Source organism: Cetorhinus maximus, chromosome 25 (assembly GCF_964194155.1).
Source record: "Cetorhinus maximus chromosome 25, sCetMax3.hap1.1, whole genome shotgun sequence".
NCBI lineage: Eukaryota > Metazoa > Chordata > Chondrichthyes > Lamniformes > Cetorhinidae > Cetorhinus > Cetorhinus maximus.
The window spans coordinates 45,185,810-45,207,513 of NC_135903.1; the positions used below are offsets into that span (position 1 = coordinate 45,185,810).

General features: G+C 44.1%; 1 protein-coding gene across 4 annotated transcripts in view; it reads left to right on the forward strand.

The window, feature by feature from the left end:
• The window catches only part of cdc27 (cell division cycle 27), a 118,302-nt gene that overhangs the window by 20,784 nt on the left and 75,814 nt on the right, over positions 1–21,704 (forward strand). Inside the window, exons 2-4 of one of the 4 annotated variants that reach the window (XM_078529882.1) lie at positions 535–610; positions 3,332–3,479; positions 4,946–5,071. In XM_078529882.1, coding sequence (XP_078386008.1) covers positions 535–610; positions 3,332–3,479; positions 4,946–5,071 — 350 coding nt within the window. Of the gene's footprint in view, positions 1–534; positions 611–3,331; positions 3,480–4,945; positions 5,072–20,709; positions 20,730–21,704 lie in introns of those variants that run through there. The other 3 variants (XM_078529883.1, XM_078529885.1, XM_078529884.1) reach the window with 3 other exon arrangements.

A 21,704-nucleotide genomic window follows, 5' to 3' on the forward strand; every position in this document is an offset into this window, starting at 1 on the left:
GGCTTGCCATGGGTCTTAATTCCTGTCAACTTTTCCGTTGTTCATTCAGTTTTCTCAAAGGACAACCTGTAGGTTCCGTGTTGAACTAACTTATATATCTTTGGTTTTGCCCTTTCCCTTTTCTGTATCTTCTCATGAAGAATAAATCTGCTTTTCCATTGCCTTAAATCCCTTCCTCTGACAGTGTAGCTGAGATCAGCCGACTGTCCCACAAATGTCTCCTGCCAAGCGTTGCACTTTTATTCAGAACACTCTGCAGCCCAAGTTCTCTCTCTCTCCCTCCTCTATGCCTATCTATCATCACTTTTAGTTGACAATCTACTCTGTTGCCAATGGTTCCATGTTTGTATTTTGGGCTTTAGTCCCTCTCACCTCCATTCTCAGCCTACCTTCACTGCGACTGTTCAGTTTATTAACTTTGCCTCCGTAAAATACTGGGTGATTTGAAGTTCCCACTCTGTATGCTTGTAATGTCACAATTAGCAAAAGTCTTGTTAATATTGCCACTGCTAATCATTTGTCTTTTATCAACAGGCTGCTATTTGGCATGCACTTAACCACTATGCTTATCGGGATGCTGTCTTCCTCGCAGAAAGACTTTATGCTGAAGGTACGTAGGAACTGTAACGTTATTGAATGTGACAGAATGAGTACTATTTACCTATCAGTGCTAAATTGCCAATTGAAGATTCAAGAAACCTGGTCATAATATGCTCTTCGCCTATTGATTGTCGATGCAGTCTTAAAACCTGATCTGGCAGCTGGGGAAGTGGCTGCATAGGTGATGAGCAGCGTGGCATTGTGTATTGCAAGACAGCTTCAAACTATTTACTCTTTTAAGTTTTCCCAGAAAATGTACATAACGTATTCCCCACTTTTTATTGGTCTTTACTTTTTCATTCATCAACTGTATCCGCTCCCACCCTTCAATCAAAAAGAATCCTACAGTTGAGCACAGGACTCATGTAGAACAAGAACTTAATTTAAATTTGCTGCCTCATTTGTGCAGTGGAGGTGGGTATATACTTTTTTGGTAGCTACTCTGTTAAGTACCTCAGTCAGAATGTGTCTGGTCAATGCAACCTGTTTCATTGTTTCAGTATACAGTGTATAGCAGTGTATACGCAGGAGTCATCCTCCAGTTCACTTGAAACAGCGAAAATGAAAACCCAGCCCGTTTTGGGCAAGAAAAATAGTGAAATTCTTCTGACCTTGCCAGGGCTGACCTGCCACCCCCCCCCCACCTAATTCTAAGCATTGAGATCCAGGAGATCACTGATAATTTACTGCAGTTTCCATCTCTCATAAGTGGTGAAGTTCACTCTCAGTTAGAAAAGAGGCCAGCGTTCGCTTGAAGGAATTCAGTCAACCTGTGTCCTTAGCACGAACTGGAAGCCTGTTCAAAGGACCCCAATTCTCTGGGAAAAGAACCATCTCCTGACACCCAAACTAGATCTGGTCTGAGACAACTCTAAATTGTGACCCCTGGTCCACCTTAAACTATTTAATTGGAACAAACTGTCAATTGGAACACCAACTATTCCCTTCATCATCTTACAACCTTCAATTAGATCAGCCCTGAGTTTACATTACTCAAGTGTATAGTCTCAGCTCTTTTTTCCCCTATTTTGTTCATTAAGATGCTTCATACTGAGAATTAGCCCAGAACCTCAATATCGCCATTCGTGTGGGGAGACCAAAACTGGACATGGTAATGGAGCTGAGGTCTGACCATTGACTTGTACAAGGACAAAATATTATGCCTTGTCTTGCAATCAGTTGTTTTATGAATACACCCCCATTGACAATGATATGATGTGATTTTAGACATGTATGTATGAGAACACCCAGATCTCTTTCCTGCTCCACTTACTATAATGCTTTCCCCTGAAGAATGGGCATAGGTTCAGCATTCGTCCTGTCTGCATGCGTAGCACTGCACCTTTCCAAGTGGATAATTTCCCAATCTCCCAACACGTCAAGATTGTTTGAAGCAGTAGAACATTGTCAACAGTCCTGACACAGATCTTAGCATCATTGCTAAATTGTATTTCATGCCCCCCAACGCTAACATCTGGATCAATAATAAAAATAGCACAGACCATTGGTCCCACAGCACTAATTTCCGTGGGACACCACTGGTGACAATTCTCCAAATGGATCCAAATCTGTATGTAGCTATTTTCTGGACATGGCCTTCCAGTGAGCCCTCAATCAACTCAATATATTTCCATGAGCTTGGACCTTGCAGAGAAACCTGCTAAAAGTTTACTTGATGCCTTAAATGGGCATTGTCTACTGGGTTTCTTCAAAAATTAAGGAAGTTCATCAAATTTGTGAGGCATAGCTTTTCAAGACATGTTTGGCTCAAATGTCCCTTTCTATTTATGTGATCATGTATTGCATCCCTCTTCATTCCCTCAAGAATCTTTCCTGTTACTGATGTCAAACTAAAGCCTACAGTTATTTGGATCAGTCTTAGCTACTTTTCTACATTCCAGTCTACAGGAACCAACACACATTGCACTGAGTTTTTGAAAAAAAGTGTCCAATCATCTTGTGGACCCAGGAGTGATTGTCAACTGCCCAGCCTCTCTATCTATTTTCAGGTTCTTAATTCTGGCTCAAAACAATCTTCATCTATGTTAATGTTACCAGTTTTATTGTTAACATAGTCCTGTTCTAACAGGCAGAAGAACTGTACTGCACCTAACTTGAATGTTGTTGGCAACACTTGGGTTTTGAAATTATCCCCCTTTCCACCACCAACATCCTTGAACTCATTGAAGAAAACATTTATTTGCTGCAGCGAATCTTTGTTGGACTAGCATTTTTGTGAACTCCTCAGTGTGATTGTTCTGGTACTGGACTGACAACCTAGAGGTCACAAGCTTAAATCTAACCATGGCAAGGTGTGATTCTTGAATTCACTAAATCAGCAAGCAAATGATGATAAAAAAGGACCAATTATGGTAATTACCCTGTGGATTGCCAATGTCCTCAAGAAATTAACAACACACAGTCTCCAGGACACAACTCCAGTCACACATTGTGGTTGACTTAATGAGAAAAATGAATTACCTGCATCTCCCATTTGTTGGGAATTGGAGAAAAAAATTGCCTCGGTTTACATGAACCTGCAGTGGGTAAGGCACAGGTTAGAATTGGTCTCATCTCGATGGTGAAGATGTATTTGAAAAGGAAAAATGTTTAAATTGTATTCACAGGAGCTTAAGCATTCAGTTTCTTACTGCCTTGACGTCAGTGATTTGTTTTAAGTGAGGAATTGTGAATTTTGAGTCTCTAAGAGCTGCTTTCTTTTATTCTGCAGTGCGTTCAGAAGAGGCTCTGTTTCTCTTGGCAACCTGTTACTATCGCTCAGGGAAAGCATACAAAGCCTACAGGCTTTTGAAAACTCATAGCTGTACTACCCCTCAGTGCAAATACCTTCTTGCCAAATGTTGCATGGATCTTAGCAAGTAAGTAAATGGAAGTGGAAGCTTGAAGGTAATATTTAATTCTGAAACAATGAATTGTACCACAGGCTGCAACCAAGTGCTGCAGAACAAAGCTCTAACATATGGCAGTGTTCCCCTCAAAATAGAGGTGGTCACATCTCTATGTACGATCATATCCTCCTTTGGGATTTGGGTGTAGGGATGGCATTGGTTAGATTAAATAGATCTAGCGATAGATCAAAGGCAAGTGTGATACTCTGGGTCTGTTTTTCTTGATCATCCTGTGGAATCGGGGGAAAAATTTCCTGGTGTCCAGCACACTAAATGGCCAGGATTATGCTTGCCTCCTGCTTTTGTGAAGTGCATGCGATTGCACCATCAAATGGATAGCGTGAGCATAGGCCTTTCTCACCTCTGATCATGAATGAGCAGCCTAGTATAATGTTTAAGATGTTGAAGTCCCACAGTGATGTTTAAAATTTGGTTTTAACCATTCAAGGTTTCTAAACTTGCTCAATGTGGACCACCAGTTTTTGTATCATGTGCTGCGCAACAAAGCTCCAACAAGTTCATTTTTCTTTTTCCTTTTTGTTTTTACCCTGCTTCCCCATCCGCTAATCTTGTGTCCCTATCTTCCTCAACTTTCTGGTTTTCTTGATTTTTCAGTTCTTTGACTTTGAGGATAAGTTGTAATCGAGGTCACTAACTTCAAATAGGCCAGGAAGCAAACCTAGAATTCTCTTGGCCCATATGGCTCAGCTGCCTTAATTAGTTGATCATTTGAGAAGCTGACTCTGCCAATTGTTGATGCTGGACCATGGTTCACCTAACACTGCTCTTGCGAAGAAAGTCCAAGTGAACTTTGGATTAGACTGTTAGGCTTCCTTTAAAGAACCATTGCCTAATTTGTCTCCTGTTTTTCTTCCTCGGTGCTATTCCCTGGTCGAACTCTCCAGGCAGGTGGTTGTTGTCTTTTTTTAAAGTTCTGTTTGAAAAGTATAGCGTGATCTGCTGAGAGTAGATGGCAGTGAAGATTGTCCTACCGCTGGGGATTCAGTACATTGGAGCTAAACTTAAAAAAGTAAATGCTCTGAAATGAAAATGATGTGCTTCAAATAAATGCTTGGAATGCTGTGTGGTTTGATTATTTTTGAATCTAAATTGCCCAAGGAGGTCAGACGTTTGGACTGTACTTAAGTGGTGAACATTTGATGACTTGCCCAGGTTGTAGTGGGAGAAGACCTTGCTCTCACCGTGTGGAGGGATTTAATCTTCTCACTGGTTATCTATTAAATGATCTCTGAATTGTAGTGCCTGTGGTCTGGGAGGAAGTTAACTCATTGATCCTGGCCAAGCATTGATGGGGAGAAGAACTTGTGTGTATAGAGGAAAGAGTTGTATTTAAAAAACAGCTTTTGTTTTATTCTGTAGCCCAAATCTCTTCTATCCGACTGTTCTAAAATAATACCCACTTCTTGTTTCCCTAGGCTGGCCGAAGGAGAACAGATTTTGGCTGGTGGAATATTGAACAAGCAGAGAAGTCATGATGACATTGTTACAGAGTTTGGAGACTCGGCTTGTTTTACTTTGTCTTTATTAGGGCATATATACTGGTAAGACAACTTAAAACTGAAAAAGTAAAAAAAAAAGTGCAGAACCTGGTTAGTGGGAATAATACAAAGTGCAGCAAAGGGTGCTAAAGCAGATAGTAAGAGCTCAAAAAAGGAGTATGAAATAAAACTTCCAAGGGATATCAAAATCAGTACAAACAACATCTACAAATACATTGCTTTGACCATCCTTTTTTCCCCAATGTAGGCCCATTGAAAACTGGTGATGTCAATGAAATAAGGAAAAGCAGACATGCTGAGAATTATTTTGTCAGTATTTAGACTAGTGGAAGAGGGAAATTATTATCAAAAGGACAAGAACTAAGCAAGATAACTGTAATCGAGAAATTAGTGGCATGAGAAAGAAACAAATCCGCAGGACCAAATGGTTTCCATCCAAGGCCTTTAAAAGGAATAGGTGAGAACATGGTGGATGCCCTAACTATAATCATCCAAAGTTCTCTTGACTTGGAAACCATTCATTTGGGAAATTACATGTGTCACTTCACTGTTTACAAAAGGTGACATAAACTAGTTGTTATCAACCAGTTAGCCTAACATTAGTTGTTGGGATAAAAACAAAATACCGCGGATGCTGGAAATCTGGAACAGAAACAAAAAGTGCTGGAAAAACTCAGCAGGTCTTACAGCATCTGTGGAGGGAAAGATAAAGTTAATGTTTCGAGTCCGTATGACTCGGAAGAGTCCGTTCTGAAGAAGAATCACACGGACTCGAAACGTTAACTCTGTCTTTCTCTCCACAGATGCTGTCAGACCTGCTGAGTTTTTCCAGCATTAGTTGTTGGGAAGTTGAAGTTGAGTCTATTATTAAGGATGAAGTGACTGAATACCTTAAAGTTTCAGCTGGTCAGAGAGAGGCAGCATGGAATTATACAGATTAGATCATGCCTGATAAATCTGATTGATCTTTTTGAATAGATGACGAAATTAGGAGAAATTCTATGGATGTTATGTACATGGACTTCCAAAGGCCTGTCTAAGAGACTGTTTGCTAAAATTGAAACTAGTAGAATTGCAGGCCTTGATCCAGACATGGGGATAAGAGCTATATTCCATAGATGAGGTGAGAGTGACACCAAGGCAACATTTGACCAAGTAGAATCCTAGCAAAACTCAACTAATTGGAAATCGGTGGAGGAGAGAGAAGCTGTCCACTGATTGGAGTCATACCTAGTGCAAAGCAAGATGCTTGTAGTTGTAGGAGGCCAATCATTCTCAGCCTCAGGTCAGTCCTGCAGAAGAACGTTGCAGATGCCCCAACTGTAATCCTCCAAATTTCTCTCGATTTGGGAACTGTTCCTTTAGATTGGAAAATTCAGTTTGTCGCTTCACTCGGTCCAGCTATCTTCAGCTGCTTCATCAATGACCTTTCCTCCATCATAAGGTCAAAAATGGAGATGTTTGCTGATGATTGCAGTGTTCAGGACCATTTGTGAATCCCTCAGATAGTGAAGCAGTCCATGTCCATCTGCAGCAAGCTCTGATCAACATTCGGGCTTGGGCTGATAAGTGGCAAATATCTTTTAGCCATGCTCCAGGTGGTGACCTTCTCAACCAAGAACCTAACCATCTCCTTGACATTAAACGGAATAACCATTTAGTCATTTGGTAGTACAGACCTTGAGTATTGCTGAAAAAAGACATTTTTTTTGAAGCTTCTTTTCTTGCACTCAGGACAATTGCAAGAATAACAATCAGCAACAACTTTAAGCTGTATGAGAAGAGAGTGCGGATTGGTTAACAAGTGGACCCTGGTAGAGGCGTTGCCATGGAGAATGCACCAGTTAATGGTGACTGACAGTTAACTGCCAAGCATTGTTTGAAATTTAAACCAGGCAGCCTGGTTCTGGTCAAGGCATTGCCCTGAGGAATGAATCAGCAAATGGCTGTCACTTTTTTTGTTTAGCTGAAATAGGTGCAGTGTACATGTTCTTTCAGTCTGCAAAGAACAGGGCCCTGTGTATTAATATATGTAGCTTCCAGTACATGCAAATGCGCCAAACTGTGAGCCTGACTGACAAACTGGTTGTCAGCATAATTTATAGCACACTGAGGGTTATTTAGCAAATGTTGTCCAATCGCGGAATCATATCTAATGTTGGACGCTGTGTTTTGAGTTTTGCAAGCACAGGCTGGTTGGGTATGGTCTGCACCTTGCCCGTTGTGAACAGCGGAAAGGATGCGCTGTTTGATACGATCCGCCAGTCTTTGGGCTGTATGGCCTACAGACATAGCATCACGCTGGCACTGAAATTCATATACCACATTACTCATTTGCGTGATAGGCAGAGCATCTTTTGGCTTGGTGGCAAAACCCTGTTAGTGGCGAATATCAGTCGTGTTGCTATTGCTTAGTAGCAGCGTGAAACATCTGGCTTCACCTGTTGCTCAAATGTTTGAGAGCTTGCCCTTCCAGGGTAATCTGAGGTAGACTGGGCACTTTAAAGGGCTGAAAGTGACAGCCTTACATCCATTCATGAGTTTGTGTGATTTATACAATGCAATATGATCTGATCAGGGTAGCCATTATTCTTTTTCGCCTTATTTCAGCATCAAGCTTGCATGGTGAGCAAATGGCTTGGGCCCTATTCACAAGGTTGCCGATATTTTACATTGGGATTCTCACAGTTCCACACAATGTGTGTATTGTTCAGTGAAGGTAGGCTTGCGGTAGACTGTGGTAGAGAACCCCCTGGCAGATTTCTCAACTACTATGTCCAGGAAAGGGAGTTAATTTAATTGCTCCATTTCAAAGGTGAATTTGAGTGCAGGATGGAGCCCATTAAGCCATGGAAAGAAATTATTACATGCTTTAAATATAGCAAATGTATTATCCGTATATCGGAAATATGCAAGCAGTAGGAGGTTAGGTGTCATTCCATCGAAGACATGTTTCTCATGGAACCCAACAAAAGTGTTTGCAGGAACTGGACCTTGAGGGGATCCCATGGCAACACCATATATTTGGGCACACATGATGTCGTTAGAGCTGAACTCAACTGTGCGAGTTGCCGAGTTCATAAGTTCATTGAACACTGATTCTCGCAATGGTGGTGGGTCTAGATGGCCATGATACAGTGCTGCAACAGAAATATCCAAGGCATCACTAAGTGGAACATTGATAAATAGGCTAGCAATGTCAAATGAGCACAAGTACACAGCATTACTGTCGATATGCAAGTCTTGTATGCCTTTGTAAATGTGAAGGAGTCCTTCACCGTGTATATGGAAAACTTGTTCAAAACTGGTTGTAAAAATTTGCCCAACCATTTGGCCAATTCATGTTGTGCAAAGCCTGTCCGAGATATTAGAGAGGCCATAAGTGGACGTCACTTTTGTGTGTTTTGGGCAGCCCAGACATGCGCAGTTGTAGCGAGCCGTGAGGATGAACCCTGTCATGCGTCATGCAGTAGCTCATTGCTCTTTCACAAGTCCAGCAAACGTTTTTCAGCTTACTTTCAAGCAAGGCTGTCTGGTCATGTTGAGTGGTGGGTGCAATGGATACGAATTTGGACCTATCATTCAGAATTTTGTTGATATAGTCACGCTTGTTAAAGATCTCTATTCCCGTCCCTTTGTCAGGTTTACTGATGCGTATGTCTGGGTTGGTCTTGAAACCTCGCAATGCTCTAAGACATTTGCATTGAATGTGAAAATTAGACAGGTCGTTCGCAATCCCACAATATGCATACGCAAGAACAGCTAGGCCTGCTTTCAAGAATTCAGCTTCTTCAGTGGATGATGGTTTGTGGCAGGATAGTTGGGAATAGAGGAGTTTGAACTGAGCAAATACCTCTTCCCGTTTGACTTCGGATGAAGGCACACCAAAATTGAAACCCATGCGCAAGAACAAACTCCTCGCTTTCTGAGAGCACACGGTCAGAGAGATTTGTTATGTGTTTAGTGGCGTTGTTAATTGCGTTGCCAAACTACATCAGCTTAAGTGAGTTTATGGTGATGTTTCTTCACGTCCTATCTTATCTATGAGCGGTTCAGAACAGCATGAATTGGCCAAATGGTTGGGCGAATTGTTAGAACCGGTTTTGACCAAGTTTTCCACATACACAGTGAAGGATTCCTTCATCTTTGTGAAGACCATACAGAACTTGCATGTCAATAGCAATGCTGTTTCCATGTGGTCATTTGACATTGCTAGCCTATTCACCAATGTTCCACTGAGGGAAGCCATAGATATTTGCTCTGCAGCACTATGTCTGGTGATCTAGACCTGCCACCATTCGTGTGAATCAGTATTCATTGAACTTGTGAACTCGGCATCGCGCACAGTTGAGTTCATTTTTAACGACACCATGTGTGCCCAAATAGATGGGATCCCCTCTAGGCTCAGCTCTTGCAAACATCTTTCTTGGGTTCCAAGAAAAACATGTCTTCGATGGAATGACACCTAACCACCTGCCACTTGCATATTTCTGATATACAGATGACACTTTTGCTATATTTAAATATGTAGCAGCATGTAATAGTTTCCTTGCATGTCTTAATGGGCTTCATCCTATGCTCAAATTCGCCTTTGAAATGGAGCAGTGAAATGAATCCCTTGATGTATTGGTTGAAAAATCTGCCAGGGGTTTCTCTACCACTGTCTATTGCAAGCCTACCTTCACTGATTAATACACGTGTTGGAATTCTTACAGTTCCACATGTTATAAGATTGGCCTTATCGGCAACCTCGTAAATAGGGCCCAAGCCATTTGCTCAACATGCAAGCTTGATGCTGAAATAGGGCACATCAAAAACATCGTGCAGGATAATGGCTACCCTGATCAGATTATTTCACATTGTGTATTGTGCAAACTCGAGCGGATGTAAGGCCGTCACTTTTGGCTCTGAAATGTGCCCAGTCTACCTCGGATTACCCTGGAAGGGCAAGGTATCTCAAAAATTTGAACAACAGGTGAAGCTAGCTGTTCTATGCTGCTACTGTGCAGTAGCAACAGCCACTAATAGGATGCTGCTGTCAACCCAAAAAGACGTTCTGCCCATCTCACAAATGAGTAATGTGGTTATATGAATTTCAGTGCCAGTGTGATGCTAGGTATGTAGGCCATACAGCCCAAAGACTGGCGGATCATATCAAACAACATGTCCCTTCCACTGTTCGCGACGGGCAAGGTACAGACCGTACCCAACCAGCAAAGCTCAAAACACAGTGTCCAACATTGGATGTGATTCCGCAATAATCCTCTGTGTGCTAAGAATTATGCTGACAACTAATTTAAGATTATTAGTAGAGTTCCCAGTGTGGCGCATTTGCGTGTACTGGAAGCTACACATTAATACACAGGGCCCTGTTCTTTGTAGACAGAAAGAACATGTACACACATTGCACCTGTTTCAGCTAAACAAAATAAGCGATAACCATTTGCTGGTTTGTTCCTCAGGGCAATGCCTTGACCAATCAGGGTCAAGCTGTCTGGTTTAAGTTTTAAAAAAAAAAATGCTTGGCAGTTAACTGTCAGTCACCACTATCTGGTGCATTCTCCATGGCAATGCCCTTACCAATCAAGAATACTCTTGCCAACCTATTAGCACTCTTCTCATAAAGCATAAAGTTGTTGCTTCCCCTGACGTCAGTATTCTTGCAGATGAAAAAGTTCAACAAAATGTCTTTTTCTGGCATAACCGTTGCTGAATTTCCCCCTCCATCAATATCGTCCTAATTACCATTGACTAAAAACTTAACTGTACCAACCCTGTGAATGCTGTGGCTACAAGAACAAGTCAGAGGCTGGGAATTCTGCTGTGAGTAACACACCACCTGTCTCCCCAAAGTCTGACATCCATCTACAAGTCAGGAGTGTAATGGAATACTCCATTTGCCTGCATGAGTATAGCTCCCAGAACGCTGAAGAAGTTTGACAACACCCAGGACAAAGCAACCTGCTTTATTGGCACTCGATTCACCACCTTAAGCATTTCCCTCCACCACTGACTGTCAGTGGCAGCATGATGCACTGCAGCAACTTGCCAAGCTTCCTTCGATAGCACCTTCCAAACCTGTGACCTCTACCACCTTGAAGGACAAGGTCAGTAGATGCATGGGAACACCACCACCTGCAAGTTCCCCTCCAAACCACACACCACCCTGACTTGGAACTGTATTGTGTACCTTCATGGGATACCTTGTCACGGGGTCAAAATCCTGGAACTCACTTTCTAACAGCACTGTGGGAATTCCTACACCACAGTGACTGCAGCGGTTCAAGAAGGCAGCTCACCACCACCTTCTCAAGGACAATTAAGGATGGACAATAAATGCTGGCCCAGCCAGCGACACCCACATCCTGTAAATGAATAAAAAAAAATTGCTCACTACCACCGCCTCGAGGGCAAGTAGGGATGAGAAACAAATGCTGACCGTACGAGCAATGCCCACACATAATGGAAGAATTTTTAAAAAGGTCAAAAGTGTGATGGAATACTCTTCACTTAGCTGAACGAGTGCAGCTCCAACAAGACTTGAAGCTTGACACCATCGAAGGCAAAGGAGCTCGCTTGATCAGCACTCCCCTAGCCAGTGCACAGTGGCAGCAGTATGTATTATCTGTAAGATATGTTGCAGCAACTTGCCAAGTTTCCCTTGACAGCACCATAACATGCAAACTCTACCATCTAACACAACAAGGGCAGCAGATGCATGGGAACACTACTTTCAAGTTTCTCTTCAAGTCTCACACCATCCTGCTGTGTGACATTGGAACTGTACTGCTGTTCTTCACTGTTAGTGGGTCAAAATCATGGGACGAAGTATCCAACCGCACTGAGGCAATTTACTCTAACCCAAGAACATAGGAACAGAGGGCTGAGGAGCTGGAGCCATTTGGCCCTTCCAACCTGCTCTGCCCTTCGATAAGATCATGGCTGATCTGCTTGTGGTCTCAATTCCACTTTCCTGCCTGCCCCCCATAATCCTCGATTCCCTTGTCTGTCAAAAATCTGTCTGACTCGGCCTTGAATAAACTCAATGACCCAGCCTCCACTGCTTTCTGGGGAAGAGAATTCCACAGACTAACGATCCTCTGAGAGATAAAGTTCCTTCTTGTCTCCATCTTAAAAGGTACAACTCATGTTTTTAAAATATGTCCCCTAGTTTTAGTGGAAGCCACAAGAGGAAATGTCCTTCCAGTATCCTGCTATCAAGTCCCCTCAGGATCTTATGTTTCATTAAGATCACCTTTTGTTATTCTAAACTCGAATGGATACAGGCCCAAGCTGTCCAGCCTTTCCTCAAAAGATAAGCCCTTCATCCCAGGATGAGTTGAGTGAATCTTCTCTGAATTGTTTCTAAAGCAATTATGTCTTTTTTCAAATGAGGAGACCAGAACAGTACACAGTACTCCTGAAGTCTCACCAAGGTCATATACAACTACAGTAAAACTTCCCTATTTGTCTATTCCAACCCCCTTGCAATAAATGCCAACATTCCGTTTGCCTTCCTTATCACTTGCTGTACCTGCATACTAACTTTGTGATTCATTTACCAGGATACCAAGATTCCTTGGTATCACAGAGTTCTGCAATTTCTTTCCCATTTAAATGAAAGATGCTTTTCTATTCTTCCTGCCAAAGTGGGCATATTCACGTTTCCCCATGTTATACTCCATCTGTCAAATTTTGGCCCACTCATCTCACCTGTTAATATCCCTTTTCAGATACACTACTGCCTCTTGAGAACTTAGTTCCCTAGTTGCATTGGTGCCATCAGCAAATTTAGCTACCATACATTCAGTTTCTTCATCTAAGTCATATAGATTGTAAATAGTTGAGGCCCCAGCATTGATCCCTATGGCACTCCACTCCGATTTGCCAACCTGAAAATGACCCATTTATCCCTACTCTCGGCTGTCTGTTAGCTAATCGATCCTTTATCCGTGGTAACATATTACCCCCTACACCATATGCTCTTATTTTGTGTAGTAACCTTTGATGTGGCATCTTATCAAATGCATTTTGGAAATCCAAGCACACCACATCTTCTGGTTCCCCATTATCCACCTTGCTAGATATTTCCTCAAAGAAATTATTTCCCTTTCACAAACCGTGATGACTATGCCTGATCTCATGATGATTTTCTAAATATCCTGCCATAACCTCCTTAATAATGGATTCCAGCTATTTCACATGACAGATGTTAGGCCAGCTGGCTGATTGAGTAAAGGTGTTATATTTGTTATTTTATAATCCATTGGGACCGTTCTGGAATCTAAGGAATTTTGGATTATTATCAATATATCTACTATCTCAGCAGCCACTTTAAGACCCTAAGGTGCAGGCCATCAGGTCTTGGGGAGTTGTCAACCTTAAGGTCCAGTAGTTTTCTGAGAATCTTTTCTCTGGTGATGGTGATTGCTTTAAGTTTCTCCCTCTTACATATTGATTTTTCAAGTATCTTTAGGAAGTTTTTTATGTTTTCTACAATGAAGACGGACACAAAACACCTGTTCAACGCTTCTGCTATTTCCCTGTTTCCAATTAATAATTCCCCAGGCACACACTCTCTAGAGGACCAACACTAGCTATAGTTACTCTTTTCCTTTTAAATTATGTAGAAACTCTTATTATCTGTTTCTATATTAGCAACTAGCTTTCTCTCATACTCAACTTTCTCCCTCTTTATTTTTTTCAGCCATTCTTTGCTGGTTCTTAAAATCTGTTCAAGCTTCTGACCTGCCACTAATCTTTGCAGGCGTGTACAGTGTTTCTTTCAATTTAGAATTGTAGAACGTTTACGACACAGACACAGAAAGAGTCTGTGCCAGCCAAGAAATGAGCCACCCAGCCTAATCCCAGATTCCAGCATTTGGCCTGTGGCCCTGCAGGTTACGGCACTTGAGGTGCATATCCAGACACTTTTAAATGAGTTGAGGGCTTCTACCTCTACTCTCCTTTCAGGTAAAGAGTTCCAGACCCCCACAACACTCTGGGTGAAAAGAGTTTTTCCTTATCTCCCCTTTAATCGTTCTACCAATCACTTTAAATCTACGCCACCTAGTCACTGATCCCTCTACTAAAGTAAATGAGCTCTTCTTATCTGCTCTATCTTGGCCCCTCACAATTTTGCACATCTCAATCAAATCTCCCCTCAGCCTCCCCTGTTCCAAGGAGAACAACCCCAGCCTATCCAATCTTTCTTCGTAGCTGCAACTTTCTAGTCCTGGCAACATCCTCGTCAATCTCCTCTGTACCCTCTCTAATGCAGTTACATCCTCTCTAATGAGGTGACCAGAACTGCACTCAGTACTCAAGTTGTGGCCTAACTAATGTTTTATGTAGCTCCAGCATAACCTCCCTTCTCTTATTTATTAGCGGAGACATGGAATATGAAAAGATTCCATATGCCTTTTAACCACCTCATCAACCTGTCCTGTTACCTTCAGGGATCTGTGGACATTCACTCCAAGGTCTCTCACTTCCTCTACACCTCTGTTTCCTCCCATTTATTGTGTAATCCTTTGCTTTGTTTGTCCTCCCCAAATGCATCATCTCTCTGGGTTGAATTCTATTTGCCACTTTTCTGCCCACCTGAGCAGTCCATTGATATTTTCCTGCAGTCCACAACAATCCTCCTCGCTATCTACTGCGCAGCCAATTTTTGTGTCTTCTGCAAACCCCTTGATCATTCCCCCTACATTTATGTCCAAATCATTAATATATACCACAAGAAGCAGGGGTCCTAGCACTGAACTCTGGGTAATCCCAATGGAAGCATCCTTCCAGTCACAAAAACATCACGTCAACAATTACCCTTTTTTCTGCCACTGAGCCAATTTTGTATTCAGCTTGCTACATTCCCATGGATCCCATGGCTCTTTTTTTTAACCAGCCTGCCATGTGGGACCTTGTTAAAAGCCTTGCTAAAATCCATGTAGACCACATCAACTCCACTGCCCTCATCGATCCTCCTTGTTACTTCCTCAAAAAATTCAATCAAATCAGTCAGACACGACCTGCCCTTCAATCCATGCTGACTGCCCTTGATCAATCCTATCTCTCAGAATTGATTCCAATAATTTGTCCACTTCAGAGGTCAGACTGACTGGACTGTAATTATTCGGTCTATACCTCACTCCCTTTTTAAACAAAGGTACAATGTTAGCAGACCTCCAATCCTCCAGCACCTCACCTGTATCCAGTGAGGTTTGGAAAATGATGGTCAGACCATCCGCAATTTCCTCCTTGGCTTCTTATAACAGCCTGGGGAACATTTTATCCGGCCCTGGTGATATATCCATTTTCAAGGATGCTCATCCCCTTAGTACTTCCTCTCTCCCTATGTTTATCACATCCAATACTTCACACTCCTCAACTACAATGTCTACATTGACCCCCTCTTTTGTGAAGACAGGTGCAAAGCATTCATTAAGAACCATATCCACATCTTCTACCTCCACAAACAGGTTACCTTTTTGGTCTTTTATGGGTCCTAATCTTGCTTTAGTTATCCAATCTGTAACTACCCTTGTCTTATTTAGCTATGCATGGTGCATCCTTCTGAAAGAGACTTTCCCACTGCAGTAAATCATCCCCGAGTGTTATTTAATATCTCCTTAAAAGCCTGCAACTGCATTTCTACTGTCATACCTTTTAACCTAGTTTCCCAGTGCACTTCAGCCAACTCTGCCTTCATGTCCTTATTTAGGTTTAAAACACTAGTCTTAGACACACACTTCTCCCCTTCAAACTGAACTTGACATTCTGTCATGTTATGATTGCTCTTGCCTCGAGGCTCCTTTATTATGAGGTTATTGATTAACCCTGCCTCGTTGCAGATTGCCAGGTCTAGAATAACCTGCTCCTTGATTGGTGCTAGAATGTATACTGCTACAAGAAATTGTCCTGAATATAATTTATGAACTCATTTTCTAGGCTACCTTTGCCAAGCTGATTTGCCCATTCTACATGCAGATTAGAGTCACCGTGATTATTGTGGTACCCTCATTACATACCCCTTTTATTTCTGCCACGGATAACAGTGGCATCCATGAGTGCCCAGACACTGAAGCTGCAACACATCACATGCCCAGCCATCTATATTATTTTAATTAACAAATTATTTTCTTCAAATTTAATGAATGTCTTTTGTCCTGCCTGTGCTTGTATTCTTATTTCCATTAATGCTCTACTTAACCCAATTGAAATGCTCTAATTTAAATAAGTAAAAAATAGTCACCAACCAATCACCTACCTGCTTCCCTGTGATATCACATCTCGATTTTTGTTTCAGAACGCAGGCTCTGAACCTAGAGACTGGCTACAAGAGGCTGGCCCTGCTTTCTGCCTGACTCCTTGCCTGGAGCTGGCCCTGCCCCACGCTCTGCCTGACGCCTCGCCTGGAGCTGGCCCTGCCCCACGCTCTGCCTGACGCCTCGCCTGGAGCTGGCCCTGCCCCGCGCTCTGCCTGACGCCTCGCCTGGAGCTGGCCCTGCCCCGCGCTCTGCCTGACGCCTCGCCTGGAGCTGGCCCTGCCCCGCGCCCTGCCTGACGCCTCGCCTGGAGCTGGCCCTGCCCCACGCTCTGCCTGACGCCTCGCCTGGAGCTGGCCCTGCCCCGCGCTCTGCCTGACGCCTCGCCTGGAGCTGGCCCTGCCCCACGCTCTGCCTGACTCCTCGCCTGGAGCTGGCCCTGCCCCACGCTCTGCCTGACGCCTCGCCTGGAGCTGGCCCTGCCCCACGCTCTGCCTGACGCCTCGCCTGGAGCTGGCCCTGCCCCGCGCTCTGCCTGACGCCTCGCCTGGAGCTGGCCCTGCCCCGCGCTCTGCCTGACGCCTCGCCTGGAGCTGGCCCTGCCCCGCGCTCTGCCTGACGCCTCGCCTGGAGCTGGCCCTGCCCCGCGCTCTGCCTGACGCCTCGCCTGGAGCTGGCCCTGCCCCGCGCTCTGCCTGACGCCTCGCCTGGAGCTGGCCCTGCCCCGCGCTCTGCCTGACGCCTCGCCTGGAGCTGGCCCTGCCCCGCGCTCTGCCTGACGCCTCGCCTGGAGCTGGCCCTGCCCCACGCTCTGCCTGACGCCTCGCCTGGAGCTGGCCCTGCCCCGCGCTCTGCCTGACGCCTCGCCTGGAGCTGGCCCTGCCCCGCGCTCTGCCTGACGCCTCGCCTGGAGCTGGCCCTGCCCCGCGCTCTGCCTGACGCCTCGCCTGGAGCTGGCCCTGCCCCGCGCTCTGCCTGACGCCTCGCCTGGAGCTGGCCCTGCCCCGCGCTCTGCCTGACGCCTCGCCTGGAGCTGGCCCTGCCCCGCGCTCTGCCTGACGCCTCGCCTGGAGCTGGCCCTGCCCCGCGCTCTGCCTGACGCCTCGCCTGGAGCTGGCCCTGCCCCGCGCTCTGCCTGACGCCTCGCCTGGAGCTGGCCCTGCCCCGCGCTCTGCCTGACGCCTCGCCTGGAGCTGGCCCTGCCCCGCGCTCTGCCTGACGCCTCGCCTGGAGCTGGCCCTGCCCCGCGCTCTGCCTGACGCCTCGCCTGGAGCTGGCCCTGCCCCGCGCTCTGCCTGACGCCTCGCCTGGAGCTGGCCCTGCCCCGCGCCCTGCCTGACGCCTCGCCTGGAGCTGGCCCTGGCCCTGCCCCGCGCCCTGCCTGACGCCTCGCCTGGAGCTGGCCCTGGCCCTGCCCCGCGCTCTGCCTGACTCCTCGCCTGGAGCTGGCCCCTTGCTCCATCTGCCGTGCTTGGGACTGGCCCCGCACCTCCAGCTCTGCTTGAGCGTTGTTAGAAATAAAATTAGTGGCTTGGTTAGGAAATTGGCCGAGCAGCAGAAGGCAGAGAGCAGGGAGAATGGGCAGGTACTCTAGTAAGATGTGATTCGAAGTGTCCCACGAGGATCCATGTTGAGGCCTCAGCTATTTACTTCATTTATTTACAACTTTTGGATAGTCAACCATATATCCAGATTTGTCTGACACAAAGACTGATGGCAGTGTAAGCAATGTAGATGGAAGAGTAAAGTTAGAGAGATATTGTTAAATTATTTGAATTGGCAAATGGATTTCAAAGTAGACAAACTTGAGGTCATCCATTTGGGCCAAATGGTGAAAAGCTAGAAACACTGGATGTCCAAAGAGACTTTGGAGTCCAGGTGCGAAGGTCATTAAAATACCATGAAAATATGAAGAAAATAACTGAAAAGGCAGTCACAATCACAGAATGGAACACAGCGTGGAAGGAGACTATTTTGGCTCTTCATGTCTGTGCTGGCTGTCCAAAGGAGCAACATAGCAAGTGCCACCCCCCTGCCTTCTCCCTGTAGCCCTGCATATTTTTCCTTTTCAGATAATAATCCAATTCCCCCTTGAATGCCAGCATGGAACCTGCCCCCATTATGTTCTGAGGGAGCACATTCTAGATCCTAACCACGCGCTGCGTGAAAAAGTTTCTCCATGTCTCCTTTGCTTCCATATTCAGATAATGAAAGCCACAGGCTCTGTCCAGTCTGCACAGGTCCTATCTTCTCCACAGCTGGTCCCAATGTCCCAGGACATCTTTATCTTGTCATCTAGTCATGTTTTATCTTCCTATTTCTAAACCCACTGTCACAATGCACCAGGAATAATCTGGAGATTACTTTTGAAGTCCTGCTTGCTAATTTCCTACTTGGCCCCTTAAATTCTGACTGCAGGACCACACCCCTCTTTCTGCCTGTGTCATTGATACTAATGTGGACCACGGCTGCTGGCTGTTCACCCTCCCCCCTCTGGGTGTCCTGCAGCTGTTCGGTGACATCCTTGACTAATGGAATGTTGGCAATCATATCCAGAGGACTTGAGTGCAGCAGGATAGAAGTCAATCTTCAACTATACAAAGCCATGGTTAGACCATACCTGGACTATCATGAGCATTTCTGGACACCACACCGTAGGCAGGATATGTTGTCCTTGGTGGAAGTGTAGATTCATCATATTGATAGCTGGACTTCAAGGATTCCCTGGAATTTGGAATGTTAAGAGGTGATTTGATTGAAGGTTTCAGGATATTAACAGGAACCGAGAGGGTAGTGTGGGAGAATCCATTTCACTAGTTAGGCAACTCTATAATTAGGGGAAATGATCTAAAAATTAGAGTCAGACCTTTTAGCAATGACATTAGGAAATACTACTTCATACAAAGGATGGGAGAAGTTTAGTACGCTCAGTACTTGATGCAAGATCAATTCTATGTCTGAGGTTGACATTTTTGTTAGCCAATGGTATCAGAAGATATGGGGCAAAGGTCGAAGTATCGTGAGTGAGGTCGCAAATCATTGAATGGCAGAACAGGCTTGAGGGGCTAATTGGCGAAGGTGTATCGGGGATTGGGTTGGCAAGTTGAATTGAGGTCATCAAAGACCAGTTGGCATCTTCGTGAATGGTGGAGCAGGCTTGAGGGCCTTTGTGACCTACTTCTACTCCAATTTGTTCTGTTCTTATGTCAGACGATATGCGTGGCTCATAAAGAGAATGGTTTAGGCTTTGGAAATCAGTGTTCTAAATTGAATTCTTGTATTTTAAAGATCCTAAAAAATACATGGGAAAAAAAAAGCTAGCTTAACTCATCCGAGTGTAGTCTTCTTCCAGTGATGATAATATCCAATACCAGTGTCAACTTAAAACACTGGCCAGGACTAAATCATAATTAATGTTTACACTTTAATCAGTAATTTCAGAGGCATTTACTAATTTTTGGACTTTAGAAGTTCTCACTTCAATAGAGGAGTTTAGAGTAACTTAACTTGACTCATGGTTCTGTTGGTAGCACTCTTGCCTCCAAGACAGAAGGTTGTGGGTTCAAGTTCCACTCCAAGACTTGGGGAAAAAAATCTAAATTGACACTGCAGCACAGGACTGAGGGAGTGCTACACTGTTGGCAGTGCTGCCTTTCAAATAAGATGTTAAACTGAGATCCTGTCTGCTCTCTCAGGTGAACTTAAAAGATCATGTGGCACTACTTTGAAAAGGAACAGGGGAGTTCTGCCCAATATTTATCCCTGAATCAACATCTCAAAAATAGATGACCTGGTCATTAGCACGTTGTTGTTTGTGGGAGTTTGCAGTGTGCAAATTGGCTGCTGCGTTTCCTACATTAAAAAAATTGACAACACTTAAAATGCCAATTAAGTTCTATTTAAATGTAATCTTTGAGACTTCTGGTGTTTGTGAAAGGTGCTATGTAAATGCAAGTCTTTTTGAAATATTAGTGATTAAGGGCATTCCTCAACAAATGGGCCAGTTTGCAATAGAATTGACGTTTTATTTCTCAAAATACTAGGCTTGTATTCTTTTTGCTCAGTACAGATGTTGTAAGTGGGCAGATGGTTTCAGATCAATTCCTCTGTCAGTTTGGCTCAATTGTAACAGACTTGGAGCTGAGTGAAAATGATGTGGGTTCAATCTCTGATTAACTTAAGCACATTGTGCGACTGATACCTCAGCTCGGTACTGAGGGAGCAATGCATTGCAGGAAATGCTGTCTTTGGATGAGATGTTAAGCTGCCTGTTTAGGTAGATGTAAATTTTTCAGTGATACTATGTGGAGATGATGTTTTCCTGCTACTCTGACCCACATTGTTCCCTCAGCCACAGAAACAGATTAACCAACTAGTCAAATACAGTCTAGATTGGAGTGTGAAGATGGCCACTTAAGCAGTTCAGAAGAGGGTGGGTGAGTAGAAATTGGCGAAGTAGTATTGACTTAACAGAGAAGACACCCAAAGTTTGAGATACACTTGGAGAAATTACTCTTTAAAATAAGAGGCCCCAAAGTGCCTTGCACTTGAACCATACCCCTTGAGGGAATTGGATCATTTATCAAACATGATTTATTGCAATTAAATCCATTCTGTCCATGTACAGAATTATTTTCTGTCACACCATTTGCTGTTCCTTTCTTGTACAGAATCCCTGATAGTAGCCCATGTTCTTGTTCATGTTGTTAACTTTCTGCCATTTTTACATATAGGTTAAATCTCAATAGTTGTCTTTGTGTCAAGTGTTTTCTGTTGAATAGCCTTTTATAGTTTTGAAATTAAAGCATTCTATATTTAACAGAAATGGGGTTAGAGACGCAGGTAAATTTGTCCAAACCTAGGCATTAAAATTATAGTGTTGTAACAAATGGTAAAACTTAAAAGGCATCACTCAGGAAGGATGAAAAAATCTTGAGATTGAAAAATGTTAATTCCTTTGTTCACATGAGGTGTGAATGGAATCCAGGCATGTGCAAGCCAGAACATGAATTAAAGAACTGATTTGTAAGCCAGGGACTGCATACCTACTCCAGGCCAGATCATCACCGGAGTGAAATTTCACTTGGTTAGGAAGAGTTGATGTGAATTGAAATAAATGGGCAAGTGTAAATAGTTTGGGGAAGCCCAGTGCAACATCGAAACATTGGCAACAAATGGGTTTGACCTCTGTGCTCTTTCATAGGTCTTCTTTAGATTGACTGAAAATCCAAACAATTGTCAACCGGCTGGTGACACGGAAACCTGCGATGAGTAACTCATTTCCTGACTCCCCAAAACCTGTCCACCATCTACAAGGCACAAGTCAGGAATGTGATGGGATACTCTCCACTTGCCTGGATGAGTGCAGCTCCAACAACACTCAAGAAACTCGACACAATCGAGTACAAAGC